Source organism: Eumetopias jubatus, unplaced genomic scaffold (assembly GCF_037043125.1).
Source record: "Eumetopias jubatus isolate StellerSeaLion01/CBP00866 unplaced genomic scaffold, mEumJub1_p1.0 scaffold_1, whole genome shotgun sequence".
In the NCBI taxonomy this organism is placed as follows: domain Eukaryota; kingdom Metazoa; phylum Chordata; class Mammalia; order Carnivora; family Otariidae; genus Eumetopias; species Eumetopias jubatus.
In genome coordinates this window covers 57,800,770-57,826,836 of record NW_028274807.1, presented here as the reverse complement: position 1 = coordinate 57,826,836, position 26,067 = coordinate 57,800,770, and the positions used below count along the sequence as shown (strand labels likewise).

The window sequence follows — 26,067 nt, the reverse complement described above, 5'->3', positions numbered from 1 at the left end:
ACACATAATAAAATGAATTTAGACACAGACCTTCCCCCCCTCATAAAAGTGAATTCAAAATGAATCATAGACCTAAATATATAAAGTGCAAAGCTGTAAAAGTCCAAAAAGATAACATAGGAGAAAAATACAGGTGACATTGAGTATGGTGATGACCTTTATTTTTCATTTTTAACAAGAAGTTTATTTAAACAATGAGACACTTCACTTGAAGGGAAAACCATCTAGGATTCATTTCTTTTAAAGTAATTGATGCCTACTTAAAGAGAGTTTGCCCTACATGTAACAACTATATACAAAAAAAGTTATAAAATTGTCCTTGGTTTTGCAATGACAAATGAAAAACAAAAATTCTCCAATTGAACAAGGTATGCAAGGACCTTTATGCTGTTCTTTTTTTGTTAAACAGTGAGAGCAAAATAACTTACTGAGATATAAAGATAGGAGCTGAATGCCACGAATGGAGAAAGGGGGTGTTTTCACAGAATCAGTATTTTTCCCCATCTCATGTCCATTTGATGTCAATCAAAACATATCACTGGCCATTTAGTTAAAAAAAATGCAATATGCTTCTGCACATACAGTTACATTATATGCAATAAAGGAATGGGGAAGGGGAAAATGAAAGAATCGAGAAAAACTACTGTAGCAGTCAGGATGTGGTGGGAGCAAATTGCAGTTTTCGAATTGAGAAGGTCCTCTTTGGTCTGGAGGGACAGAGTTTTGAAGTAGCAGGTTCCCTTTTTAGTAAACACCTCCTGTCTACTGCTGGAACACATCACATCAATTGTATCTTCATCTTCCATCTCCAACTGTGCAGAAGTGTCTGTTTCATTGGTTGGCTGTTCATCAAATCGGAATCTGATCTGCCTCATTGACAAACTGTCATTCACAATAGGCTTTCATTAGTTTACTAAGTGCCGTGGGCCTCTTCATCTTAAATGGCACTGCAGAACCATCCTGCTCCACCACCTTCAAATTAATATGATCGTTGTTCTCAGTTCTGACTCCTTCCTTGGACTTTTTATTGGCCATGGTGTGCGCCAGTCTCCTCAGCTGCCACTTCACAAAAGAAATACAAGGTCCACACTGAATGAACATACAGCAGGACCAGGAGCAGCCAAAGAGGGAGACAGCTGGTGATGTGTCTTTAGATACAACGCCAAAGGCACAATTTACTAAAAAAATAATTGATAAGCTGGTCTTTATTAAAATTAAAAACTTTTCCTCTTCATAGGACACAGTCAAGAGAATGGAAGGACTAGCCACAGACGGGGAGAAAATATTTGCAAAATACATACATGATAAAGGACTGTTACCTAACATATACAAAGAACGAGAATAAGAATATGAATAACCTAATTTTCAAAAGACCGAAGACCTGAACAAGACACCTCATCAAAGAAGATATACTAGTGACAAATAAGCACCTGTATAAACAACGAGCTACCACTACACGCTTATTAGAATGGCCCAAGCCCCAAATACTAACACCACCGAATGCTGGCAAGATATGGGGCAACAGGAACTCTCATTCATTTCTGGTGAGAATATAAAACTTTGGAAGACATTCTGGCAATTTCTTACAAAACTAAACATACTCTTAGCTACAATCTAGCAATTCCACTTCTTAGTATTGACCCAAAGGTGTTGAAACTTATGTCCACATAAAAACTTGCATAAGGATGATTACAGCAGCTTTGTTTACAATTGCCAGAACTTGGAGGCAAGCATGATGTCCTTGGTGAATGGAAAAACAAACTGTGGTCCATCTAGACAATGGACTGTCTTGCAGTGTTTAAAAAAAAAAAAAAAAGGAGCTATCAAACCATGAAAAAAAAAACATAGAAGAAACTTAAATGCATGTCACTAAGTAAAAGAAGCAGATCTGAAAAGGCAACATACAGTATGATTCCCACTATGTGATAATCTGGAAAAAAAACAAAATTATGAAGAAAGTAAAGGACCAGTGATTGACAGAGCTTGGGGTGGGGGAAAAAGGGATGAAGGGAGTACACAGGATTTTTGGGGTGTAAAACTATTCTATATGTACCATAATGGTAGATACATGTCATTATACATTTGTTGAAACCCATAGAATGTATAACACTGAGCGAACCCTAATGTGTAGTATGAACTTGGGGTGATAATGATGTATCAGTGTGGGTACAAATGTACCACTATGTGCAGGATGTTGATAATGAAGGAGGCTGTATGGGGGAGGAAGGCAAGGAATATATGGGAAACCTCACACCTTCTGCTCAATTTTTCTGTGAACCTAAAACTAAAGTCTATTTAAAACACACACACACACACACACACACACAACTATAAAGGAAGAAGTCTATTAAAAATAGAATTAAACATTTACAGAAACTGAAGTGCCTCTAAAAAATCTTGTCATCTAAAATAGTTTGAAAGCAAGTGACAATTTTCCTGCATTTTATAACTAATAATAACATAATAAAAAAAAACCACAACATATTTACTATATTGCAATACCTATAACATATAATATATACATATGTTAACAATTCAGTGCACATCTCTTAAGGACCTTTACTAAATATTTGCAAACATTATCTTCTTTGTTTCTCACTGTAGCCTTATGAGCCAAGTATTGTCTTAACTCATTTTATGTAGAGATACAGGAAAGATAAGTGAGTTACTCGAGGTCACAGAACTAGTAAATGGAAGAGACAGTGTTAACCCAAAACTGTTGCCTGCCAACCTGGCCCTCTTTTTGAAACCATGCCCCATAGGGTTAATAAGACTGAAACTAGCAGAAAGTTTAAATCTTATTTTTCAGAGAACTGCTTCTCCCTAATCAGCTATTGTGTCTTTTCAGACCCCACTAACAAATCCACTAGCTCTCTCTGCAAAAGCCTGGACTCAAGGTCAACTAATACGGTTCCAGTCTTTTAACAAGCAAGGCCTTCTTTCCTTACCCGAGATAATGAGCCTAAGACCGCATCCAGTTTATACTGGCTCTCAAAGCATAGCCCCTTCTTGTCCTAAAATAACCTCCTGATGTCAGGGGATGAACTTTGCCTCATTCTGATGATGTTAAGTCTCTACCCCAAAGTTAACACGGGATATATATTACATATGTTCATTCCATGTGCATGCTCTACCTTTCCTCATGAATATTCATAAATTTCCCTACCCTTTTCTCAATATGTATGTAATCTCAACACTTAGGATCATAAAAAAACTTGTTCTCTCCCCCTTCCGGGAGCCAAATTTGAGGCTGTCCTCCCATCTCTTTTCCTTGTTTTGGCTGCTTCTCAAATAAACTCTTGGCTTGCTGCAAATCTGATGTCTCAGTGATTAGATTTGCTGCACATTGGGCAGATGGACTTGGATTCGGTTACACTTTATTCTGGTCTTTTATTCCGTGGGGCTGAGCAGGACTTAAAACAGCCGGTATGAGAAGAAAAAAAGAAAGAAGAAGAAGAAGAAAAAAAAAAAGACTGAGTACACACAGTCCATCTGTGCCTTTAAAAGACTTTGCTTCCTGAGTTTTCCAGAAAACTGTCTGACGGGTGCTGGCTGGGCCTCTCCTGTGCGGAGGGCAGAGAACAAATCTGGTGCTGCCCAGAAGGGTCCTATCTGCCTCTTGGGTGAACAGAACTAGAAAATGCTGAAAAGGCCATTGAAAGAGTATTCTCGTAGTTCCTATCCCCCACTCGGGCCCCCACACATGTTCTCTGAGAGGTCGTTCTGTAAGGATGCTATTCTGGATCCTGGAAGTCTAGGAGGGGACAAAACAGGGAAGGTTCATATTCCAGTAGAGGAGACAGCAAATGCCAATGAAGGCCCTGAGCTGAGAATGCAGATGCATGGAAGCAGCCAAAGCTGCCTGTGGTTGAACCCTAGTGAAGCTGGGAAAAGGCTCTGGAGGAGTGGTCAGGCAGGAGGAGGAGTCCCTGTAGCCTGGGAGGGCCAGCCATAGGGCAGAAGTCTTGTTCACATTTTATTCTGCTCATATGTTTCCTCCTGATTTGCTTTCTGCTTCCTCCCATTGATGCTTGTGTGTTGACATCAAGGCAGATGGAGACCCTGTGGCCACCAGGGGTGAGGCTTGACTGTACCATTGCCTGTCAGAAAAGTGTATTAGGTTAAAAAGAGAGAGGATTGGAAGATACAATTTAGCTCTGTTTCCTGAGCCACAGAGCTGGCACCGGGTTCTGTTGAAGGAAGCACAATCCAAAGCCTTGTTTCCAATTTATGCTGCCCACCAAGGCCTCTTCATGGAAAAGAGTTCTGGAAGAAAGCAGTTAGACTCATTTTTTACCATACCAAGTACGTGTACGATGCTTTAGAAGTGGGAGGCCTTTTGGAGATCTGTGTTTAGCTGCCTCTTGGATAGTGTTCCTAATAAGGAGTTTTGGCATCTAACTCCCTAAAGTTTCCTAGTTCATCCTTTATTTCCAATAAGACTGAAATGCTGTGTTTCCTCACACTGTCATTCCTCTCTCCTGCTCAGGCTCTCTCTGTCCTGGCTAACTTTTTCAGATTCCTTATTTCCAGACTCAGAGTCACTTTCATCAGAAAGATTTCTTAGAACTGTCCCAGGCTGACATCAGTTGGGCTTTTTTTTTTTTAATCAAATAGAGGCTTTTGTGTACCAAAAACAGTACTTACAGTAGCCCGTGTTATCACTGACATTCAATAGTCTACACTTATAAATTGAAAAACATACTTTCTCTAAACTTTTAAATACAATAGCAAGAATCTAGTAAATTAAAAATTTTTAGTTTGAAATTAAATGCAGTTTGTATTTATTGTTGGTTAGCTTATACATTTGACAAGCAAAATTTGCATAATCCTTTAGATTATACATATATAAAAGTATTTTATATTTTAAATGTATATAATTCACAAATGAATGTATAAATCTGATAATTTGAATACTCCTACATATTTAAACACATTTACAGACCTGGTTACTTGCATTCCCATAAATATTCCAGCTACAGTCATAGTTCATATAATGGATTTCCTCAAGAATCTCAAGCACTTAAGAAAGCAGATATACAAACCCCAAAAACATACCTTGTAAACATATAAACGACTTTAATAAAGCTAAAAATAAAGTATACATTTACATATAATTCTCTTAAGCATTTCAGCATCTTAAAACTCACCAAAGCAATCTTGAGAAAGAAGAACAAAGCTGGAGGTATCACAATCCCAGAGCTCAAGATATACAGCAAAGTGAGAGTAGTAAAAACAGTATGGCACTGGCACAAAAATGGACACATAGATTAATGGAACAGAATAGAACCCAGAAATAAGCTCATGCTTGTATGGTCAATTAATCTATGACAAAGGAGGCAAGAACATACAACAGGGAAAAGACAGTCTCTTCAACAAATGGTGTTGGGAAAATAAGATAGCAACATGCAAAAGAATAAAACTAGATCACTTTCTTACACCACACACAAAAATAAACTCAAAATGGATTAAACACCTAAATGTGAGACTTGAAACCATAAAACCTCTAAAACAAAACATAGGGAGTAATCTCTTGATCATCAGCCTTAGCAACATACTTATGGATATGTCCCCTGAGGTGAAGCAAACAAAAACAAAATAAACTATTGGGACTACACCAAAATAAAAAACTTTTGCACAGCAAAGGAAACCATCAACAAAACAAAAAGGTAACTTAGTGAATGAAGGAATATATTTGCAAGTGATACATCCAGTAAGGGGTTAATATCCAAAACATATACTTAGAAAACTTATAAAACTCAACACCAAAAAAAAAAAAAAATCTGGTTAAAAAATGGGCAGAGGACCTGAACAGATATTTTTCCAAAGAAGACATGCAGATGGCCAATAGACACATGAAAAAATGTTCAACATCACTAACTACCAGGGAAGTGCAAATCAAAACCACAAGGAGATATTACCTTGCACCAGGCAGAATGACTAGTATCAAAAAGACAAGAAATAACAAGTGTCAGAAAGGATGTGGAGAAAAGAAAAAAATCGCACATTGTTGGTGGGAATGTAAACTTGTGCAACCACTCTGGGTTGGATGTTCCTCAAAAAATTAAAAATGGAGGGGCGCCTGGGTGGCTCAGTCATTAAGCGTCTGCCTTCGGCTCAGGTCATGATCCCAGAGTCCTGGGATTGAGCCCCACATCGGGCTCCCTGATCCGCGGGAAGCCTCCTTCTCCCTCTCCCACTCCCCCTGCTTGTGTTCCCTCTCTCGCTATATCTCTCTGTGTCAAATAAAAAAATTAAAAAAAAATTAAAAATGGAAATACCAGGGGACGGAGCAAGATGGCGGAGGAGTAGGAGACCTGGATTTCGTCTGGTCTCAGGAATTCAGCTGAATAGGGATCAAACCATTCTGAACACCTATGAACTCAACAGGAGATTGAAGATAAGAATAGTAACAACACTCTGAACAGAAAAGCGACCACTTACTGGAAGGTAGGATGTGCAGAGAAGTGAATCCGAGGCGATATTCGGGAGGATCGACGGCGGGGGAGGGGGCCTCCGTCGGCCGCTTCTGGCAAGTGATAGAGCCGCGGAGCACAAAATCGGAACTTTTAGAAGTCGGCTCCGCTGAGGGACGTCGCTCCAGTGGCTAAGCAGGGGATGGAACCCTCGCAGGACAGTGTGGTCTCAGGACCCTTGGGGTCACAAAAAGACTGGGGGTGCCTGAGTGCGGCAGAGCTCCCAGGTATCGGAGTGGGGAAGCCGGCTGCAGAGACGGAGCCGAGGCGCAGGCTCTCAGCTCGGGGTTGCCATAAACTGTGATCCGCGGCAGCCACTGCTCCTCCAGCAGGGACCCAACAAGCAACAGACCCGGGGAGACTCCCCTTCCTCCCCAGGGAGGAGCGGCGCGGAAGCGCACCGCAGGGATCTGCTGGGTTTGGAGACTCCACGCGGGGTCGGGTGCCAGACATAGAAACGCTCGATCACAGGCCGGGTGAGCATGGAGTGTGGCCGGAGACCAGGGAGACGGGAGTGACTGCTTTTCTCTGGGGGCGCACTGAGGAGCGGGGCCCCGAGTTCTCAGCTCCTCCGGGTGGAGATTGGGAGGCCACCATTTTCACCCTGGTCCTCCAAAGCTGTACGGAGAGCTTGCAGGGAACAAAAGCTCCTGAGAGCAAACCCCAGCAGCTTGCTTAGCCTGGACCGACAAGGGCGGGGCAATTCTGCCTCCAGCAAAGACGTTTGGGAACCACGGCAACAGGCCCCTCCCCCAGAAGATCAGCGCGAACAGCCAGCAAGCCAAGACCAAGTTTACCGATCAAGGAGAACGGGAGAACTCCAGCGCTAGGGGAATACTGCACATAGAATTCATGGCTTTTTTACCATAATTCATTAGTTTTTCAAAGTTAATTTTTTTAACTGTTTTTTTTTTGAATTTTTCTTTTTCCCTTTTTCAAACAACACCTTATCAATTCCTTTTTAAAAAAAAACTTTTTCATTTTTAGAGTCATATTTTTATCCCTTCATAGTAGTTACCCTTATTTTTGGCATATATATATATATAAGTTGTTCTCTCTTTAAAATTTTGAGATACAATTTCTTCTAACAGATCAAAATATACCCTAAATCACTAGTGTACGGCTTTGTTCTATTCTCCTGCCTGATCACATTCTCTCCCTTTCTTTTTTCTTTTTTCTTTTTCTTTTTCAATCTTCTTTCTTTTTAAAAAACAACTTCTTATCAATTCCTTTTATAAAATCTTTTATAATTTTCATCTTTACAGTCATCTTCCATCCCTACATTGTATCAACCCTTATTTTGTACATATATAAGTCTTTCTTCCTTTAAAATTTTAGCAGGCACTTTCTTCTAACAGACCAAAATATGCCCAAAAGCTAGTGTGTGGCACTGATCTAGGCACTAGCCTGATCATATTTGATCATATTCTGTTTTTTTTTGTTTTGTTCTGTTTTTGTTTGTTTTTATCTTTTTCTTTTCCCTTTTTTTTCTCTTCTTTCTTTCCCTTTCTTGTCCCCTGGTTTCAGGTCTTCTCTGATTTGTATAGAGTATACTTGCTGGAGACGTTGTTAACCTGTTAGCATTCTGTTGTCTCATTCATCTATTCTCCTCTGGACAAAATGACAAGATGAAAAAAATCACCTCAGCAAAAAGAACAAGAGGTAGTACCGTCTGCCAGGGACCTACTCAATACTGACATTAGTACGATGTCGGACCTAGAGTTCAGAATCATGACTTTAAAGATACTAGCTGGGCTTGAGAAAAGCATGGAAGTTATTAGAGAAACCCTTTCTGGAGAAATAAAAGAACTAAAATCTAACCAAGTCGAAATCAAAAAGGCCATTAATGAGGTTCAATCAAAAATGGGGGCACTAACTGCTAGGATAAATGAGGCAGAAGAGAGAATCAGCGATATAGGCGACAAAATGATGGAAAATAAAGAGGCTGAGAAAAAGAGAGAGAAACAACTACAGGATCACGAGGGCAGAATTCGAGAGATAAGTGATACGATAAGACAAAACAACATTAGAATAATTGGGATCCCAGAAGAAGAAGAAAGAGAGAGAGGGGCAGAAGGCATATTGGAGCAAATAATAGCAGAGAACTTCCCTAATGTGGGGAAGGAAACAGGCATCAAAATCCAGGAGGCACAGAGAACCCCCTCAAAATCAATAAAAATAGGTCAACACCCCAACATCTAATAGTAAAACTTACAAGTATCAGAGACAAAGAGAAAATCCTGAAAGCAGCTTGGGAGAAAAGATATGTAACCTACAATGGTAGAAACATTAGATTGGCAACAGACCTATCCACAGAGACCTGGCAGGCCAGAAAGGACTGGCATGATATCTTCAGAGCACTAAATGAGAAAAATATGCAGGCAAGAATACTATATCCAGCTAGGCTCTCATTGGCACATTCTGCATGGAGCACTGGGTGTTATGAACAAACAATGAATCATGGAACAGTACACCAAAACAAATTATGTAATATATGGTGATTAACATAAAAATAAAAAAAGAAAAAAAAAAGAAACTCGATAAAAATAGAAGGAGAGATAAAAAGCTTCCAGGACAAACAAAAACTAAAGGAATTTGCAAACACAAAACCAGCCCTCCAAGAAATATTGAAAGAGGTCCTCTAAGCAAAAAGAGAGCCTAAAAGCAGCATAGATCAGAAAGGAACACAGACAATATACAGTAACAGTCACCTTACAGGCAATACAATGGCACTAAATTCATACCTTTCAATAGTTACCCTGAATGTAAATGGGCTAAATGCCCCAATCAAAAGACACAGGCTATCAGATTGGATTAAAAAAACAAGACCCATCAATATGCTGTCTGCAAGAGACTCATTTTAGACCCAAAGACAGCCCCAGATTGAAAATGAGGGGGTGGAAAACCATTTACCATGCTAATGGACACCAAAAGAAAGCTGGGGTGGCAATCCTTATATCAGACAAATTAGATTTTAAAACGAAGACTGTAATAAGAGATGAAGAAGGACACTATATCCTACTTAAAGGGTCTATCCAACAGGAAGATCTAACAATTGTAAATATCTATGCCCCTAACATGGGAGCAGCCAATTATATAAGGCAATTAATAACAAAAGCAAAGAAACACATTGACAACAATACAATAATAGTGGGGGATTGAACACCCCCCTAACTGAAATGGACAGATCATCTAAGCAAAATATCAACAAGGAAATAAAGACTTTAAATGAAACAATAGACCAAATGGACTTTACAGACATATTCAGAACATTCCATCCCAAAGCAACGGAATACACATTCTTCTCTAGTGCCCATGGAACATTCTCCAGAATTGATCATATCCTAGGTCACAAATCAGGTCTCAACTGGTACAAAAAGATTGGGATCGTTCCCTGCATATTTTCAGACCACAAGCTTTGAAACTAGAACTCAATCACAAGAGGAAAGTCAGAAAGAACTCAAATACATGGAGGCTAAAGAGCATCCTACCAAAGAATGAATGGGTCAACCAGGAAATTAAAGAAGAATTAAAAAAATTCATGGAAACCAATGAAAATGAAAACACAACTGTCCAAAATCTTTGGGATACAGCAAAGGCAGTCCTGAGAGGAAAGTATATAGCAATACAAGCCTTTCTCAAGAAACAAGAAAGGTCTCAAATACACAACCTAACCCTACACCTAAAAGAGCTAGAGAAAAAACAGCAAATAAAGCCTAAACCCAGCAGGAGAAGAGAAATAATAAAGATCAGAGCAGAAATCAATGAAATAGAAACCAAAAGAACAGTAGAACAGATCAACGAAACTAGGAGCTGGTTCTTTGAAAGAATTAACAAGATTGATAAACCCCTGGTCAGACTTATCAAAAAGAAAAGAGAAATGACCCAAATCAACAAAATCATGAATGAAAGAGGAGAGATCACAACCAACACCAAAGAAATACAAACAATTATAAGAACATATTATGAGCAACTCTATGCCAGCAAATTAGATAACCTGGAAGAAATGGGTGCATTCCTAGAGATGTATCAACTACCAAAGTTGAACCAGGAAGAAATAGAAAGCCTGGACAGACCTATAACCACTAAGGAAATTGAAGCAGTCATCAAACATCTCCCAACAAACAAAAGCCCAGGGCCAGATGGCTTCCCAGGGGAATTCTATCAGACATTTAAAGAAGAATTAATACCTATTCTCCTGAAACTGTTCCAAAAAGTAGAAAAGGAAGGAAAACTTCCAAACTCATTTTATGAGGCCACCATTACCTTGATCCCAAAACCAGACAAAGACCCCATCATAAAGGAGAATTACAGACCAATATCCTTGATGAACATGGTTGCAAAAATTCTCACCAAAATACTAGCCAATAGGATCCAACAGTACATTAAAAGGATTATTCACCATGACCAAGCGGGATTTATCCCTGGGCTGCAAGGCTGGTTCAACATCTGCAAATCAATCAACATGATACAATACATTAACAAAAGAAAGAACAAGAATCATGTGATCCTCTCAATAGATGCAGAAAAAGCATTTGACAAAGTACAGCATCCTTTCTTGATCAAAACTCTTCAGAGTATAGGGATAGAGGGTACATACCTCAATGTCATAAAAGCCATCTATGAAAAACCTACAGTGAATATCATTCTCAATGGGGAAAAGCTGAGAGCTTTTCCCCTAAGGTCAGGAACACGGCAGGGATGTCCACTCTCACCACTGCTACTCAACATAGTATTAGAAGTCCTAGCCACAGCAATCAGACAACAAAAAGAAATCAAAGGCATCAAATTGGCAAAGAGGAAGTCAAACTCTCACTCTTTGTAGATGATATGATACTGTATGTGGAAAACCCAAGAGACTCCACCCCAAAACTGCTAGAACTCATACAGGAATTCAGTAAAGTAGCAGGATATAAAATCAATGCACAGAAATCAGTGGCATTCCTACACACCAACAACAAGACAGAAGGAGACAAATCAAGGAGTCGATCCCATTTACAATTGCACCCAAAACCATAAGATACCTAGGAATAAATTTAACCAAAGAGGCAAAGGATCTGTACTCAGAAAACTATAAAATACTCAGGAAAGAAATTGAAAAAAACACAAAGAAATGGAAAAACGTTCCATGCTCATGGATTGGAAGAACAAACATTGTGAAGATGTCAATGCTACCTAGAGCAATCTACACATTCAATGCAATCCCCATCAAAATACCATCCACCTTTTTCAAAGAAATGGAACAAATAATCCTAAAATTTGTGTGGAAACAGAAGAGACCCCGAATAGCCAGAGGAATATTGAAAAAGAAAAGCAAAGCTGGCGGCATCACAATTCCGGACTTCCAGCTCTATTACAAAGCTGTCATCATGAAGACGGTATGGTACTGGCACAAAAACAGACACATAGATCAATGGAACAGAATAGAGAGCCCACAAATGGACCCTCAACTCTATGATCAACTCATCTTTGACAAAGCAGGCAAGAATGTCCAATGGAAAAAAGACAGTCTCTTCAACAAATGGTGTTGGGAAAATTGGACAGCCACATGCAGAAGAATGAAACTGGACCATTTCCTTACACCACACACAAAAATAGACTCCAAATGGTTGAAAGACCTAAACGTGAGACAGGAGTCCATCAAAATCCTAAAGGAGAACACAGGCAGCAACCTCTTCGACCTCAGCCACAGCAACTTCTTCCTAGAAACATCGCCAAAGGCAAGGGAAGCCAGGGAAAAAAGGAACTATTGGGATTTCATCAAGATAAAAAGCTTTTGCACAGCAAAAGAAACAGTCCACAAAACCAAAAGACAACCGACAGAATGGGAGAAAATATTTGCAAATGACATATCAGATAAAGGGCTAGTATCAAAAATCTATAAAGAACTTATCAAACTCAACACCCAAATAACAAATAATCCAATCAAGAAATGGGCAGAAGGCATGAACAGACATTTTTCCAAAGAAGACATCCAAATGGCCAACAGACACATGAAAAAGTCCTCAACATCGCTTGGCATCAGGGAAATCCAAATCAAAACCTCAATGAGATACCACCTCACACCCGTCAGAATGGCTAAAACTAACAAGTCAGGAAACGACAGATGTTGGCGGGGATGTGGAGAAAGGGGAACCCTCCTACACTGTTGGTGGGAATGCAAGCTGGTGCAACCCCTCTGGAAAACAGTATGGAGGTTCCTCAGACAGTTGAAGATAGAGCTACCATATGATCCAGTAATTGCACTGCTGGGTATTTACCCCAAAGATACAAATGTAGGGATCCAAAGGGGTATGTGCACCCCAATGTTTATAGCAGCAATGTCCACAATAGCCAAACTATGGAAAGAGCCCAGATGTCCATCGACAGATGAATGGATAAAGAAGAGGTGGTATACATACACATTATGGAATATTATGTAGCCATCAAAAGGAATGAGATCTTGCCATTTGCAACGACGTGGATGGAACTGGAGGGTGTTATGCTGAGTGAAATAAGTCAATCAGAGAAAGACATGTATCATATGACCTCACTGATATGAGGAATTCTTAATCTCAGGAAACAAACTGAGGGTTGCTGGAGTGGTGGGGGGTGGGAGGGATTGGGTGGCTGGGTGATAGACATTGGGGAGGGTATGTGCTATGGTGAGCGCTGTGAATTGTACAAGACTGATGAATCACGGGTCTGTACTTCTGAAACAAATAATGCAATATATATGTTAAGGAAAAAAAAAAGAAGAAGAAGATAGCAGGAGGGGAAGAATGAAGTGGAGTAAATCGGAGGGGGAGACGAACCATTAGAGACGATGGACTCTCAAAAATAAACTGAGGGTTCTAGAGGGGAGGGGGTGGGGGTGGGTTAGCCTGGTGATGGGTATTAAAGAGGGCACATTCTGCGTGGAGCACTGGGTGTTATGCACAAACAATGAATCATGGAACACATCAAAAAGTAATGATGTAATGTATAGTTATTAACATAACAATAAAAAATTATTTTAAAAAATGGAAATACCATACGATCCAATAATTCCACTACTGGATATTTACCGAAAGAAAGCAAAAACACTAATTTGAAAAGATATATGCACCCCTATGTTAATTGTACTGTTATTTACAATAGCCAAGATATAGAAGCAACCCAGGTGTCCATCAATACATGAATGAGTAATGAAGATGTGTATATATATATATATATATATATATATATATATATATGATGGAATATTACTCAGTCACAAAAAAGAATGAGATCTTGCTATTTGCGACAACGTGGATGGACCTAGAGGGTATTATGCTAAGTGGAACAATTCAGACAGAGGAAGAAAAATAGCATAAGATTTCACTTATCTGCGCAATCTAAGAAACAAAATAAATGGGGGAACCTGGGTGGCTTAGTCAGTTAAGCATCCAGCTCTTGATTTCAGCTCAGGTCATGATCTCAGGGTTGTGAGATGGAGCCTCTCATCAGGCTCTGCACTGGGTGTGGAGCCTGCTTAAAATTCTCCCTCTCCCTCTGCCCATCCACCACCCCCCAGTCTCTAAATAAATAAATAAACAAACAAGTAAACAAATAACAAAACAAATGAACAACAAAGGCAAACAGATTCTTAATTACAGAGAATAAACGGGTGTTTGCCAAAGGGGAGGTTGGTGGGGGGAATGGATAAAAGAGAAAAAGGAGATTAAGAGGTACAAACTTCCAGTTATAAAATAAATAAGTCACAGTGATGGAAAAGTACAGCATAGGGAATATAGTCAACAATATTGTAATAATGTAATAGTGGCAGATGGTGACTACACTTATCATGATCGTGGTGAGCATTGAGTAATGCACAGACTGGTCAAATCAACATGTTGTACACTTGAAACCAATGCAACATGGTATATCAATTATACCTCAATAATAATTTTTAAAAAGAATTTTAAAAACCCCTAAACTCATAAATTTAGTAAATCAGATTACATTAAGTATTGAACTGCAAATGGGTAAAAAAATGGCTAAGCGTCCCAAACATTTCAATTAAAATAATTTGTTTACTTTGTTAGTTTGTCTTAAATGTCTTTAATATAAAGAATATACAAAGCAGTAAAATTATTTTTAAACTTGCTACATTTGCATAAACATAAATTTATACGAAAAAAGCACCATATCTATTTTTTCATCATCTGTGTTCATTTTTTTTTGTATTGTCTCAGGTTTTTCAAGTTATTTAATTAACAAAGTGGAACAAAACCATTATTTCAGAAGCAGCCCAGTAGCTGAGATTATACACTTGGACTAATTGGTCAAAGATTTGACACCTATGTTATGGATTTGGGCTTCTTGGTCGTTGGTCAAGGAATTATAAAACCTGGGAGATGTGAGGGCGCCTGGGTGGCTCAGATGGTTAAGCGTCTGCCTTCAGCTCAGGTCATGATCCCAGGGTCCTGGGATCAAGTCCCTCATCGGGCTCCCTGCTCCTTAGGAGACTGCTTCTCCCTCTGCCTCTCTCTCTCTCTCTGTCTCTCATGAATAAATAAATAAAATCTTTAAAATAAATTAATTAATTAAAAAAAAAAAAACCCGGGAGATGTGAACGAATACAAAATACACCCCAGAAAGAGTCAGCTCCGGTGTATAGGGTAAGGCTCTTTTCAAGGGTTCTGCTCTGTCACTGGAGAACCCACTGGTAAGTCAATTTGGTGAATCACTTAAGTCCTTGCCTTCTTTCCAATTTCATCCTTCCCCAAGCTTTTATCATATTTGCTTGCAACATTTTATCACTTGATTTGGATAGACAAATACTGTAACATATACCAGATTTCAATCTCTTTGCTTCCTGTTTGGAATAAATACAACTGGGCAAGATTGTTATCTTCTATTGCATCAGCAATCACCATTTTTTCAGCTGGGCAATGCAGCAAGAGAGGACATAAATGGAGTAAAGTTCAGTGAAACCATAAATATGAGATTCCTAGGACTGCCATTACAACGTCTCACAAACTGAGCTGCTTACTGTATCACAGTTCTAAAGGCTAGATGTCCCCAGTCAAAGTGTCAGCAGAACCATGCTCTCTCTGACACCTGTAGGAAAGAACCCTTCCTTGCCCTTTCCTAGCTTCTGGTGATTTCCTGGCCATCCCTGGCATTCCTTGACTTGTAGGTGCATCACTCCATGTTCACGTGGTGTTCTTCCTGTGTCTCTGTATCTCCACATGGCATCCTTTTTATAAAGATCAGTCATTGGATTAGGGGGCCCAGCCGGCTTCAGCATGGCCCCATCTTAACTAATTATATCTGCAATGATTTTATCTCCAAATAAGTTCACATTCTGAGGAATCGGGAGTTAGGACTTCAATAGAGCCTTTTTCAAGGACACGATGCAATCCATAAGCCATGGAAGAATCAATATATTGAGGATCCTCGTCATATTAAGCAGAATTTCTCAACATTGGCACTATTGACAGTTGGGACTGGATAATTGCTTTGCTGCGGAGGGCCCTCTTGTGCATTGTAGAATGTTTAGCTACATCTCTGACTTCTACCTGTTAGAGGCCAATAGCACCTTCTTAGCATCCATCTGTGACAACTATACATGTCCCCAGACATTTCCAAGTGTCTCCTGGGATTGGGCTGGGAGTCAAAATTGCCTTCAATTAAGAACAACAGGTAAAAAAGAGAGAGAGATCATGAGCAGGGGGCCAGAGGGAGATGGAGCAGCAGGCTCCCCACCAAGCAGGGAGCCCGATGCGGGACTCGATCCCAGGACCCTGGGATCATGACCTGAGCTGAATGAAGACACCTAACAGACTGAGCCACCCAGGCACCCCCAAACTTCCAGTTATATAATCGATAAGTCACAGCATAAAATGCAGCATAAAAAATACAGTCAATGACATTGTAATAAGGTTATATGGTGACTACACTTATTGTGGTGAGCATTGAGTAATGTATAGAATTGTTGAATCAATATGTTGTACCCCTGAAACTAATATTATATTGTATGTAAATTATATTTAAATCAGTCCATCAATGTAAAAAAAAAAGAAAAAATTCCAGGGAACAGAGGTGAAGGATTTCAGGAGTTGGGGATTTGTGGGAGACAGGGTCAGGAAAGGGGACCAGGGTGCCTGGAGGAATGAGTACTTTCCTAGGAGTCACTCCTGGACTTCTTGCAGTGACTGACATAAACAGGGATAAAGACATGTCAGGTAATGGTGATAAAAATGTTGTATTTGAGAAATGTGGGGGGCAAGGTCTTGTGAGGAGTATGCAAAAGTTTGGGATTCCCTCTTGATCTCTGGGTTTGGATTTTCAGTATCATTTCTCACAAGTCTCTGACTGGCAGCTCTCAGGGAAGCTTCTGCTTCTGCGGGAAGTCATTTCTACAAGATAGAGAAAAAAAGAACTTGGACTTTGGAACCTGCTCTCCTGGGTTTGTACCGCAGCTCTGCTACTAAGAAAGAAGGGTGACTTTTGTCCTTTTCATTAATCTCAGCCACCATATGTTTGTCTGTCAGCATTAACCCCCCAGAAGGTGATTGTGCCTCTATAATCACCTGGCCACAGGAGAATCGCAACACATTATCTGAAATTTCCAAGGGGGAAGGATAACTGTGTGGTCAAAAATTGACAGACACACTAGAATTTTTAACCAAAAAATTACCCAAATATATGCTAAAATTACTGTTGAGTTGTGCAGATATTAATTACTCAGTCATGCTTTAACTCAACATTTTTCACATTTTCAGTTAACCCACAAGAAGAAATATATCTTCTATTGTGACCCAGAATTCAACTCATGAGCATTTCATGAATCAATTTTTGCCCTGTTACATATATTACATTCAAACAATTTCCCTTATCCCCCTATTGTTTCAAATAGAAACAATATAAGTTCATTTCATGCTACCAGATTTGAAGCAACTTTAATGTACTCTACAAACATTTATTGAGCACCTTCTATGTGCCTGGTTCTGATGGCCACAAGGGATACTTAGAAAAATGAGATGTAGATTTTGTTCCACAGGACGCTAAAGAAAAGAATGAAGTACTATATTAAGTGGGGCGCCTGGGTGGCTCAGTCGTTACCCATCTGCCTTTGGCTCAGGTCATGATCCCAGTGTCCTGGGATCGAGTCCCACATCAGGCTCCCTGCTCGGTGGGAAGCCTGCTTCTCCCTCTCCCACTCTCCCTGCTTGTGTTCCCTCTCTCTCTGTCAAAAAAATAAATAAATAAAATCTTTTTTTTAAAAAAGTACTATAGTAAGCACTAAAATATAAATCTGTAAAAGTGTCATGGGATCTTAGCCTGGAAAATCTGAGAACATTCTTCTAGAGGAGAAGACACTTAAACTGTGCCTTGAAGGGGGAGCAGGATTTGTTTAGACAAGGAAAATACACTGTGAAGATATATATTCTATTCCAAATGGTTGTTTCTTAGGCAGAGCCATATTACAGGGCTTAGAGTTATGTAAACAGCACTTCACCACTTTTCCAAGTCTTGGAATTGTGGGAGAAATATTTTGTTTATGTAGAATTATCTTGCTTTTGGCTTCCTAATCATAGCCCCACAAGCAATCTTCCAAACAGAAGCACAGGAGACAGTAGACTTGACCAAAGAAATGACAAATTAAAGAGCATTCTGGAAGTATACAGTAGGATATGCCAGGAGAGGCACACACTGAGCTGGTGAGACCTAACCTGCCCGGCTGGCTTCATTCATCATTCTGACTAGGCTGGAGCATGTGGGAAAGTCTGTTCCTCTATAGATGTGTAAAGCATCAGATGAATCCACTTCAGGGATGTGGGTGCATAGATAGGAAGTTCTACCAGGTATTCCCAAATCTATTTGCTAGGCATGGTCAACATTGGCTTCTTCTGGCCCTGGAAACCGATCTTCCTGTTTGGAACTAGCTCTATTATTTTTAACCCAACCAGGGATAATGGACAATGACATGAGTAAAATCTGGGGATTTCTGAGAAGTGATTCCAGAAAACTTTCATCAGAAATATGTAAATCTGAGGAAATAAAAGCATAAGAGAGTTTTAAAAGACTCCCCATTCCAGTCAATAAACCCTTTCCTTCTGACTCTTCAACCACTAAGCCACTACTCCAATTGCCAGAGGCCTATGATCTCATAACTCAGCCCTTCGTGCTCTTGAACAATGCCAATAATTAGTTCAATTTTGTTACTTTCCTGGAACTTGTTATGGTTCTATTTTCCAGATCAGTGTATTATTTTCCTAGTTGCCATACCTTTCCAGGTTACCAACCTTTGTGACCATAACAAATCACCACAAATTTGGTGGCTTAAAACAGGAGAAACTTCTTCTTTCCCAGTTCTGGAAGCTAGAAGTCTAAAATCAAGGTTGTCCACATGGCTCACCCCTTCTGAAGCCTCTACAGGCAATCTCTTCTTTCCCTTGTCTAGTTCTTGGTGGCTCCAGGCATTCCTTGACTTGATGCCACAGAACTCCAATGTCTATTTCCATGGTCACCCTGCTTTTCCCCTCTTCTAGGTAAAGACACCTTTCGTTAGATTTAGGGCATCCTGTGATAATCCAGGATTATCAAGGTCGTTATTTTACACGACATCTGCACAGACCTATTTTCCAGATAAGATCCCATTCTGAGGTTTTAGGGATTCAGGTATGGACCTCACTACCCCACAAAAGAGCGAAGTGAACTGTTTGGGAACACCAACGGCTGAAATGCTGAAATGGTGTCTTTTCATAGGGTTGCTGTGCCTGGCAAAATAGCGAAGTACTCAATGAGTGTTAGCTGTTTTTATTATCATTATGGTATAGTACTTTGACATTTTCAGTGTGTGACCAGTGACTCATTTGATATAATCCTCATAATCCCACAGTCATGTAGGTATTATGTCAGGAGATCCAAATTTGGCAATAATTCCCTCCTATTACCACCATAACATTTTAAGGATTAATTTTTATTTACCCTTCCTCTTCCCCAAAGTGATTTGAAACAGTTTCAAAATACACACACTTAAAAAGTCATCAATTGAGAAAATCAGAACCAAGTAAAAGGTGAGCATTCATACCAACCATAATGGTAAATTCAATTCCATTAGCTGGGTGTCATATTTGGCTCTTTCAAAAAATGTTAACAGTGGTTTTTCTGGATGACAGGATAGGGGGTTAATTTTTTTTAAAGATTTTATTTTTATTTATTTATTCATGAGAGACAGAGGGAGAGAGAGAGAGAGAAGCAGAGGGAGAAGCAGGCTCCCAAGAAGCAGGGAGCCCGATGCGGGACTTGATCCCAGGACCCTGGAATCATGACCTGAGCTGAAGGCAGACCCTTAACTGTCTGAGCCATCCAGCCGCCCCAAGGGGTTAATTTTTTGATGCCTCTCTCTCTGTTGTTTTGAGTCCTTGCATACTTTACAACTTTTTTATGATGGGCATGTATTATTTATTATCTTCATCATTGAAAAATAACTGCTTAATTGGACTTGGCTTTCTTGATAGTCAAGGCAAGAAGGGCAAATCAGTCATTTAGATAATTAGAATCAGAGAGGAGTTAGTAGGTCAATTCCTTCAGGAAAGTATCAGTTTTTCTAGTACTGGCTTTTACCTGAAGCACTAAGCAATATAATGCACTCTGACCTCAGCATCATTTCTCAGCAAAGGACCTGACTATGCCCACAAATGCTTCTTGCAGCATTGTTCCAAACCAGCAGAAGTCCTAAGTGATTCTATAATGGGCTAAGATTATGTGGCCCAAGAATAGATGCCCATCAAATGGACCATGGGTCCTTAGTCATTTACTCTGAAAGACTGCTGTGAAATGAGCACATGAGTGAGTAGAAAAGCATGAGCCCTGGGTCTGGTTCATCAGCACTGTGTTTGAAAGTGTGCTCAGAGCTGGTTCTAATAACTTGAAGTATCTGAGGATGAGAAATAAAATATGTGTTTAAGTTTTATAATATTTATATTGTATTTTCATTGATAAAGGTCTAAAGTAAGGAATTCAAAGTTATTGACTGAAGAAAGATTTTATTTGGAAACCACATGAAAAGGCGGCAGGGATGAATAGATTGTGAAAATAGAGGAGAGAGTTTTCTCACTTAGACAAAAGGCCACCCTCATGCAGCCGGTTAGTAGCAAAGTTGGAGCTCAGGTCTTTGTTTTAAACTTTGGATTATGAGATTTTCAAACATACACAAAACGAGAGAGGAGAGTGTAACGCACTTCAGTTTCAATACTGATCAACATGTCAGTGTCACAGTACCTCTCATCCATGTCTAAGATACCCTATCATCACAAATGTAATCGAAGTATAAATTGAATTATAATAAGCACATTTCTAAATTTTATTTCACATTCATGACATTACTCAATGATATTTCACAAGTTGTTTTTAAATAATGCAGAGAGGTTAATTTGCCTGTCGAATCTGTCCAGGAAAAGGATTTATTTAGTGAGTCCCTCTGCAACTGTCTCTCGGGACCCAGGACAGTGGGGCGGCTAGAACAGTATTTGATAAATGATACCCGCTGCAAGATACATGCTGATCACCATAAAGGCAACCAGCAGAAAGATGTATGTAAGATGGTAAAAAGAAATATCATGTGACCCTCTAATAATTGTATGGTCAGAAAATGATTATATGCTTAATTGTTCTAAGAACCAATCATCACAGACTTCATCTAATGACATCATCACCTCTCAGCCACCCCTTTGTTCAATAAACCAAGCCACACATGAGTTCCAAACTCGTGAAATCATTTGTTTTCTTTCTATTCATCTTTCACCACTGTTGAAATGTTCTCTGATAGGTTTAGCTTTTGAAACTTGATGAGAGTGAATGGAAATTCATTCAAATCTGGCTTTGTAAGTGTTTACTTCATAAGTGACTCTTGGTTTTCTTTGTTTCTGTTTTTAACCTGATATATAGAGAGAAACTTTCCTCTCCCTCCCTGACGATGTGCCCCCCCTTACACAGTGGTCAAGATCCAAGGCAAAAAAATATGTTTGCTGAAAGCAGTCAAAACTATGCTGGCCAAGGGAATGAATTCTCCAGAATTTAACTGCATGTAGTGTATATCAAACCAGATGTTTACCTGTTCACTGTGAGAGAAGCTGGAAGAACATCAAAAACCAGTGATGGCAACAGCTTTGAACCTCATGCAGAGGGAGGAGTTCAGGAAAATTTGGGGTTCCCGTAAAGCCATGACCTCCTGAAGCTATATTTGAATTTAGGAAAATGTTTTTCTTGGCTGAGTCAGTACCCCTCACTAGCTTCTATCAGGCCACAGAGGAGTCTTTGTCTGAGCTGTGTTGGGAATTTCTACTGCCTGCTTCTTTCATCTCTCCTGGTAAAGGAACAAGTCTTGCGTAGTGTCAGTGAGTCACCTGACATCTCTAGGCCTCAATTTCCCCATCTGACATTACTTCTAATGCTGACTTTCTGTGATTCATACGCCGTCTCTTGCACAGAGAATTCATAGGGTGCTGTGCCCCTTAGCGTACACCAGGAAGTTTCAGTTTACCCAGAAGCATATGCCCATCAGCTCTTGAAGCATTAGGTCTCAAACTGTTGTTGTCCTTGGTTTAAACAAGATGGTGGCTTCCGATGACACTTCGGGGATAGAACCTGGTCAAATCAGATACGATCAAAAGCACCTTGACAGGCCTAGAGTTCCCTTGGGGAATACATTCTGTCTTTCCAAGGGATTTATAAACTAAAGTTAGCTCTCAGATGAAGGAGAGAGAAGCATCTTCTCTCCCCAGACAGTTCCAGCCATGTCTAGGCAGCTGCGGAACTGGATTGGCTTCTCAGAAACCCATGGGGACAGATGGAAAGGGGGAATAAAATTCTAGGATATCTTTAAGCTCTATGAGTTTTCTGGAACCTTTCAAGTTCTGGCAAGGCCCTTGGGTCGTGACATAGTATCAGATCTGCTGAAGCAACATTAAGTCTAGGGAGAGATTTCAGGGATGTCCATTTTGGCATCCTCTTTTAGTGTCCTGGAGGGCTCTCTGCCATCTCTATTGGTGAGTCGTGGCTGTTAATACTGGAGCAAGGTGGCAGAACTCTAGTCAGGAAGCCAATGCTGCCTTCCTTCCACAGTGCTGCCACCTCCTTTGGTTTATACTCCAGTAAGTTATTTCGATCTCACTGTTTGGCAAAAAAAGAACAACGTAAATGTCCCTGCATACCTTGTTCAATTGGAGAGCTTTAATGTTTTTCATTTATCATTGCAAAACCAAGGACAATTTTATAACTTTTTTTATATAGTTGTTACATGTAGGGCAATCTGTCTGTAAGCAGGGACAAATGACTCTAAAAGAAATGAATCCTAGTTGGTTTTCCCTTCAAGTCAAGCCTCTTGTTGTTTAAATAAACTTCTTGTTAAAGGGAAAAAGAAAGAAAGAAAAGAAAGAAAGAAAGAAAGAAAGAAAGAAAGAAAGAAAGAAAGAAAGAAAGAAAGAAAGAAAGAAAGAGAGAGAGAGAGAGAGAGAGAGAGAGAAAGAAAGAAAGAAAGAAAGAAAGAAAGAAAGAAAGAAAGAAAGAAAGAAAGAAAGAAAGAAAGAAAGAAAGAAAGAAAACCAATGCTAAAGAGAAAGGACTTCAACTTTTGTGTGTTTTATTCTCTTTCAGGGCAAGGAAAGGCCAAGTCATCCTGGAGGGTGCACTGGACCTCTGCCTCTGTAGGAAACAAGCCCGGCTGGATTTGTCTCTGCCCAGCAAGAGCGCAGCCCCCACTGCCAGCCGGCCCCCGTCCTCCTTGGCCCCACATCCACTCCTGGACAAGGGAGGGGCTGGCTGTGGGGGTGAGGAGGAATCGAAGAACAACTGAGGACATGAGGCCCGTGCTGTTTCGTGGGAACTTTGAGCAAACGGGGCAGACCTGCGTCAGCACTTGGGCAAGCTGAGAGACACAGCCTTTCTTACTTGAGCCCTACAGCCACTCCAAAAAAACAGAGCACACACCCAATTAATAACTGAGGAAATGTCAATTCAGAGCACCTGGCCCAAGATCACACACTACTGAGTGGCAGGAGTGGAACTGAAACCCCCTCCTTTGGCTCGACATCTATTACCCTTGTCCCTATGCCTCATGACCACCAATTTCTAAAAGTCCTTTCCTGCGGTCTAGGTCGATCACACTTTCCCACAGGGCAGGAAGGATATACCAGTGCGAAGTTATTTGGACTACTCCTTCTTCCCATAATGTATTATGTAACATGAATTTATCAAAAAAAAAATATATTTATTGGCCACCTGTACTAGGTGCTAGGAAAAAGCAAGGAAGCAAGCAGATAAAAATCTCTGCTTACCATCTAATGGGAGAAGACACATAATACATGAAATAAATAAAACATAGAGTATGCTAGACGGTGGTGGGTGCAACAGAGAAAAATAAAGCAGGAGAAGGAGAGTATTTGTTGGGGAAAAGGCTTCAGTGGCTGTCTTCAGAAAGAACATTCCAGGCAGAGAAAATAGCAGGTGCCCGGACCGTGGGGTGGAGGCATGCCTGAAGGTGGTGAAATGCAAGGAGGCTAGTGTGGTTGGCAGAGCGCCATCAGGAGAAAGAGGGGCAGATGATTTCAGAGAGTTTTCAGGGGCCCTGATCATGGAGAGCCTTACAGCCCATGTAAAGACTTCGGCTTCTACTCTAAATAAAACGCAGAGCATTTGGACATTTTGTGCAGAATGACATGATTTGGATTGCCTTACATTTTATTTTATTTTTTTAAAAGATTTTTTTTTATTTATTTAACTGACAGAGAGAGAGAGAGAGAGTGAGAGAGGGAACACAAGCAGGGGGAGTGGGAGAGGAAGAAGCGGGCTTCCCGCAGAGCCGGGAGCCCGATGTGGAGCTCGATCCCAGGACCCTGGGATCATGACCTGGGCCGAAGGCAGTCGCTTAACCAACTGAGCCACCCAGGCGCCCACATTTTGTTTTTTTTTAAAGATTTTATTTAGTTATTTGACAGAGAGAGACACCGTGAGAGAAGGAACACAAGCAGGGGGAGTGGGAGAGGGAGAAGCAGGCTCCCCGCCGAGCAGGGAGCCCGATGTGGGGGCTCGATCCCAGGGCCCTGGGATCATGACCTGAGCCGGAGGCAGACGCTTAATGACTGAGCCACCCAGGCGCCCCTTGCCTTACATTTTAAAACAGTTATGAGAATAGACCAAACAGGGGAGAAAGAGCAGAGAGACTAAAAGGAAAGCTATGACAACGGTCTCGGAGAAAGACAGTGATGGTTGGGGCAAGGTGGTAGGATTGGGGGTAGGAACTGGATTCTGAGTACTGATAGAACTAACAGGATATACGAGTAGGGTGGGGGCTGAATCGCGGGATGAGTGCAGAGGACAGAGAGAGCCCTGGGCAGGAAGCCTGGGGTTCCCAGCTGGAGTTTAAGCCCGTCTCATGGTTACAGTGTTACCTGAGGAAAAATCACTGAAGCTTGGGGCCTCATTTTTCACACCGAGAAAAATGGGCTTTGACACGTTCCTGATCGCAAAAGGCTCAAAGGCATGTGATGCCTGGGCAGAAGTTTGCTTGCTTAGAAATGAGCCGCAACTCTGTGTGACCTCCTGCAAGTTCGTCTGCCTGAACAACTGTGGTGGGGAGACTGAGGTCAAATCTGGAATATCGTGGGGGCAAATATAAAACTCCCAAACCAAAAGACATTACAGTTGTGAGGAATTAATTTAAGGAGTTTATTTATTTATTTATTTATTTATTTATTTATTTAAAAAACTCGGCAACGGTTTCTTTGTTTGTTTGTTTTAGACTTTATTTTTAGAGGGGCCCCCACTCATGAGCAGGGGGAGGGACAGAGGAAGAGGGAGAGCAGCAGACTCTCTGCTGAGCGTCGAGCCCCTCATGGGGCTAGATCTCATGACCCTGAGATCACCACCTGCACCTAAATCAAGAGTCGGACCCTCAACCCACTGAGCTACCCAGGCGCCCCTAGGGAGCTTTATTTTTAAAAAAGTTAAATCTCTTTCTTGGAAGGCTAAGAATAGTCATAGAAGAAAGTTTGTTTGTAACAAAGAAAACTGTTTTAACCAAAGCTTTATGATCCCTAGTTACAATATGGATTTTGTACTTTTTGAACCTGCATTTATAAAATGTTACCTGGTTGGTGATTAATAAATTTTTACACACTCTCCCAAATTCTCATCTTCAGTTTTAGTTTTATTTAAGCACAAAGGGTTTCTTTTGATTTCCCCTGTCTCGGAGGCAGGTTTAGCACCATCTTGGAATTTTTCTAAATTTTTACCAGCAACAGAACTACATCATTGAATTATTTTAAGTGACTCGAATGTTTCCAACTTTCCCAATCTTACATAAACAGGCAAAGCCCAAGCTGCCTCTTTCCAATTCACAAATACAGAAAAAGCACCCTTAACTGGAACATTCAGAATAAGTACAAAGGAGTTGGTGAGCCCTCCCAGGGGTCACGGGGCAGGGGTCACAGGGCAACAAAGTGTTTCACATGCATCCACTTTCTCGGGCAGAATCACGTGATCCGGTTCCCCCCTTCCTCCTCCTGCCTCCATAGGCTGCGACCCTCCCGGGTCTTGTCTATTACAACCTACTATTCAAAGTCCAAGTCTCTCAATATCC

At 40.5% G+C, this 26,067-nt stretch overlaps 1 protein-coding gene and 1 pseudogene across 6 annotated transcripts in view; both read right to left on the bottom strand.

Annotated features, from left to right (window-relative positions):
• The window catches only part of CD200 (CD200 molecule), a 108,175-nt gene that overhangs the window by 63,199 nt on the left and 18,909 nt on the right, over positions 1–26,067 (bottom strand). Inside the window, exon 6 of one of the 6 annotated variants that reach the window (XM_088024451.1) lies at positions 985–1,062. The exons of 4 other annotated variants lie outside the window; for them this stretch is intronic. In XM_088024451.1, coding sequence (XP_087880577.1) covers positions 1,025–1,062 — 38 coding nt within the window. In that variant the 3' untranslated portion in view covers positions 985–1,024. Of the gene's footprint in view, positions 1–984; positions 1,063–16,742; positions 16,841–26,067 lie in introns of those variants that run through there. One more of the 6 variants, XM_088024444.1, reaches the window with a different exon arrangement.
• Positions 745–1,035, bottom strand: LOC148165008 (small ubiquitin-related modifier 2 pseudogene; annotated as a pseudogene).